Source organism: Corylus avellana, chromosome ca1 (genome assembly GCF_901000735.1).
Source record: "Corylus avellana chromosome ca1, CavTom2PMs-1.0".
Lineage (NCBI taxonomy): Eukaryota > Viridiplantae > Streptophyta > Magnoliopsida > Fagales > Betulaceae > Corylus > Corylus avellana.
Genome location: NC_081541.1, coordinates 50,065,208 through 50,070,172, shown reverse-complemented (window position 1 = coordinate 50,070,172; position 4,965 = coordinate 50,065,208). Strand labels below are relative to the sequence as shown.

Here is a 4,965-nt window from a genome sequence, read left to right as displayed (position 1 = left end):
TTTTTTAGCATAACCGAAAAAAAAAAAAAAAAACTACCTTAAAAAGCGTCGTCAATAATATATATTCCAAGCATCGAACATATAAATGAGAAAACCATAAACTAATGGTGACTAGATAAGGATGTTTCATGATTCGCAGAAGACTAAAAAATAAGGTCAAAGTAAGCCGTGGGATACAAACAGTACTTATCTTTGTTTGTTTGTTTTTTTTTTTTCTAAGCAACTTTGTCCGTTGAGAACACGTTCGCTTTATCCTCTTGGTCTGTAGTCGAGAACTGTGCGAATTTAGTTTTAATAAAATAAAGGTTAAGCTAGAAAAATCCATCCACAAAGACCAAACTATGCTACCAAGCTTAAGGGACTCACAAGAATTTGAAACTTAGCCCTAACAAGAACCTTAGACTTAATGTCACCAAATCCAAATCATGACGGCCTCCCACGGTCACGGAGGTGGTTTTTGCAACCTCCATAAAGGGGTGGGATGCAGAGGCCCTGTAACTTTCTTTGCAAATGTGTTATTAGAGTAAAATTAGGTAAATGCTAAAAGCTTAATTTTTTTGTCCAGCAAAAGTTTAACTTTTGTCTTTTTTTTTTTTAAAAAAAAAATGGAAAAAATATCTGAAGCAACTTTATCTATTTTTTTCCTTTCTTTTATTTAGTATTTTTTTAAAAAATGAAAATTGGTATTTTTCTTCATAATAATGACATTTTCTTTTAAAAAAATGACATTATTATAAAAAAAAAATACCGTTTTCCATCTTTTTTAAAATACCAAATAAAAGAAAGACAAAAAATAGATAGGGTTGCTTCAGACATTTTTTTTCATTTTTTTTTTTTTGTTTTTTTTTTTTTTAAAAAAAAAAGGCAAAAATTAGACTTTTATTGGGCAAAAAAATTGAGTCCCTATCATCCCTCATAAAATTATACGACAAATATACTATTTTCATACATGAATCTTATAAAGCTCTTGAGATGCGTATTTGAAATTATATTGTCTTTTATCTTATCCTAGAGTAGAGTAGTTTAATAAATAGCTTAGAGTAATAGTAATTTAATTACTTAAAGAGACTTTAGCTAGTTTCAATTATTATCCATTAGTCAGCAATTTCATTTATATCTTTATTTTAAAGACGTTCAATCAATAAAAAAGAATTAAAAAATTAATCTCATGACTTTGTGTGTGAAAAGAGTTTTACATTTCCTTCAAAATTTAAATGGTCTAAAATTTAAATTTCCTTAAAATTTAAAAGTTCCCACTGAAAGGGTTATGGAGCTTTACGACCTCCGAAGGAGAAGAGGAGGCCCTACAACCCATCCGTCCTAATAGGTCGTGGAGGTTCGTGAACACCCTACATGGAAGGCGGATCGCTATTCTCTGCCCTGGAATGAGACCTAGGGCTGGCCAGATACTGTTTCCTTTTTAAAATTTTTTTAAACATTAAAATTTGATAAATAAGCAAAATCCAAATTAAAGTTTACAAAGGCCATTTATGTATCTGTTTAGTCCAAAAAAGGAAAAAAAAAATATCATTTTCAGTCATTAAGATAAACTTAAACACAAAAATCAGTATTACGATTAAGATATGTCTCGTCAAAACACCTCATCAAATCACACACAAATCTGATTAACAAACAAAGTCCATGGGTGATGGGTCCCATACCAAAAAATATCTCTCCTCCTAATTATCTTACCAAAAAATATCTCTCCCGGTGCTGACATGTACGGAAGTCATGGGTCCCATTGTTTGGTAAACGAATAGGATTAAATCCAATATTATCACTACAGGCACTGAACATTTGAATTGGAAACGTCCACCACCATAATATTAAATGCAATCACCATACAAAGCCCTCGCACGAGTCACGAGATTCCCCGCTCAATCCTCCCCATACACACGGCACCAACCCAACCTCCCCTTTTCCCCAAACCTTTTTTGGGACCACATAGAAACCTTCAGAAACTTATCCGTACCAGAGGGCAGTGGACGCGTTTTCGACGTCTGATTGGCTGCCTCCCCCGGATGCAATTTTTTTAAGCATTTATATTAAGTAATGACAGTAAAAAGTCACAATTAGCCTTCAAATAAAAATGAGATATAGCACAAAAAGAAAATGAAAACGAAAAGATGCTGTCAATATTAAACCAAGTCAGTCGTAAACCGCCAGGTGTCCAAAGAGATATTTGTTTTTTTTTTTCAAAATGACAGATTCATCATCATGGCCGTATCAGAGGCTACAGCTACTAGGCCTAAACGCCTATGATCACCTAATCCTAGAGCTAGAAACTTTTTCCGATAAAGAGGGTCGCACCGAAGACAGCAAAAGAGAAGGCCAGGTGTTGATAAGATCAAGATCAACGGGAATCAGGCGTCCACGTCAATGCAGGTCTTAGCTGGGGTGCTGATGAGCCAGACGAGGCCGTACGGGTCCTTCACCTTCCCAACGCGCCCGCCCCAGCACGAACCCTCACCTTCCTCAATCTCCCCTACAGCAACAGCTCCGGCTTTCACGGCCTTCTCGATGGCAGCCTCGACGTTCTCGGTCTCCAGGCAGAGAGTGATTCCGGTCCCCTCAGTCTTGGCCCTGGTCAAACACATACAGTTATCACTTAAAAACACTGCTCAACACAAATCATACAAATACAAAGCCATTAATCAACGGCTAAGAAAAGGAGCAAGAAAAAACCATGAAGAGAGCTGAAACGAGTGATGAAAAAAGCGATAGAACAACAAAAGAGAGGAAAAAAGTGGAAGCCAAAAGAGAACCAGGAGAGTAAGCGAAAACGGAAAAAATGGAGTAAAGATTTGACCTACGACGCGAAAGAAAACACAAACTAAAAGATAAAAAAAGAAACATGAAGAACTCAAGAGAAAATCACAGGATTTAAGCTCGAAAAGAAGCTAAAAATACATAACAGTAAGAAATGAAGATCTAAACGCACCAGAAAAACCGATCAAAGCATAAGCCATATGAAAGAAACAATGACAACCACAATCCGAAGCATATATTACAAAAACGGCACGAAAGTTCATCGAAATGCAAAGAACAGACCACATATCCTACAGATCTAAGAGAAAACCAACGCAAACAAGTTAGGTGCGGAGAGAGAGAGACTTACGGAGTAGCAGAGTCATCAACGCAAACGTCGGAGACGAGAATAGTAGAGCCACCAAGCTTGAGCTGGGCGGAGAGGACATGAGGGAGCTCCTGCTCGGCCTTACGCTTGGGATGCATGGTACGGCCGACTTCCTCAGCGCCGAACGCGGCCTTGTAGAACTGCACGGCGTCGTTCGCCTTCGGAGCCTCAACCAACACCCGCGGCTTCACCGCCGTGAAAAACACCGCGGCCTCGCACGCCGCTACCTTCTCCGCTCCTCCGTTCTGCACCTCCTGCGCCATTGAACAGAACCGCGACAGAGAAACCAGAAAAAAACACAAAAAGCAAGCTCTAGAGAGCGTGAAACCCTAACCCTAAGAGAGAGACGAAATGGATAAAATGAAGATGGCGTGGGGTTTGGAAGGGCAGGTGGGACATGAAATTTATAGAAGCAGAGACGCGGAACCGTCTCTGTACCATTTAGGACAAAACGGGTATTAAAGTATTTATGGGGTATAACATTGCCCTTCTATTTTGTCTTATTTGCGAGGGGTACCACTTACGATATTGATATTGTAGGTGCTGTGTTATTGCCCCTGGTTTGCAGTTCAAATTGCGAGCAGTACCCTTCTACTTTGTTCAAACTGACGGAGTGCATTTACTGCCTCTGAAGCATTTACAGAAAAATCGCTATTTTTTAATCAATTATGATAGTGATATTTATTTCTGTTTTTTTTTTTTTTTTTTTTTTTTTTTCAAGTAAATAATTTAAATTACAAAACAATTCTCAAACACAGAATTAAATTTTATATTTTTTAAATCAAAAATAAAAGATGCTCCCTATAACACTAAAGTGAAAATTGTGTATAAAACGTGTTTTAAGTGATTTTATTTTTTTATTTAAAAAAAAATTCTAATGTGAGGTGAAAAATATTTGTATAATTATAATAGTATTTTGTGTAATTGGATTGTTATCAATATTTTTATTTTGAAGACAAAAATTAAAAATTAAAAAACAAAATTTTTAACGAACATTGCAAGAGATGAGTTGGTTGAGTTGGATAAATATTTTTTATTTTTTATTTTTTATTTTTTATTTTTAAACAACTTTTGTATATATGAAAGCAATTTAAAATAAAAATATATATCATCTATTGTAGGAATTAAAAAAGAAAAAATGGTTTATATATTTTGACCCCGGGAAAACGTTTTATCCTTTGTATATATATAGGGGGCAATGTGTAAAATTTGAAGAGAAGAATGGGTATTTGTAGGAGGACCGAGTTTTTCTTTGGGTCGAAGAAGTTTTTTCGATGTAATCTATAAAAGTGATACACGTTTTTTTTTTAATAATATGTGATATGCATATGAGTTTTTAATAAAACTTATTCTAACTTTATTTTTATTATTTAAAAAATATATGCATCTCATATGTTCAAAACACACGTATTAATTTTATAAAATAAATTAAAATAAATTTCTTCAAAGTGGAAAATTTTGTCTTTGTAGAGAGGATACCAAGTATTGAATATGTTATCCTGATAGTTATTGACCCGTCTGACACTCCGTATCCACAAAGTTGGATTAGGATTTTCGAGCAGATTTTGTTAACACTTTGGCTGTATTGGGACGGAGACTCATGCGGTCCCTGCTTGGTTTTGCTTTATAATTTTGGGCACAATGGTCTTCGATATTACACTTTTATCCTTTCATATTATATTTTGTCACTAGGACAACATTTTTTTTTAAAAAAAATAATGTTAGTAACATTTCTATTTTAAAAAACTCTCTCACAGTATTTGTATAGTAGTTTCAACCGACCCTTAAATAAGTATTTGTTAAAAAAAATTCAATTGTTAATTAGAACG

General features: G+C 35.0%; 1 protein-coding gene across 1 annotated transcript; it reads right to left on the bottom strand.

Moving 5' to 3' along the window:
- Positions 1–2,113: 2,113 nt before the first annotated feature.
- LOC132182042 (uncharacterized protein At5g48480) lies at positions 2,114–3,528 on the bottom strand. Its single transcript, XM_059595254.1, has 2 exons — positions 3,119–3,528; positions 2,114–2,583 (listed from the first exon to the last, which is right to left on the bottom strand). The coding sequence occupies exons 1-2, from the start codon at positions 3,397–3,399 to the stop codon at positions 2,364–2,366; spliced, it is 501 nt and encodes a 166-aa protein (XP_059451237.1). The 5' UTR covers positions 3,400–3,528; the 3' UTR covers positions 2,114–2,363.
- Positions 3,529–4,965: the final 1,437 nt, after the last annotated feature.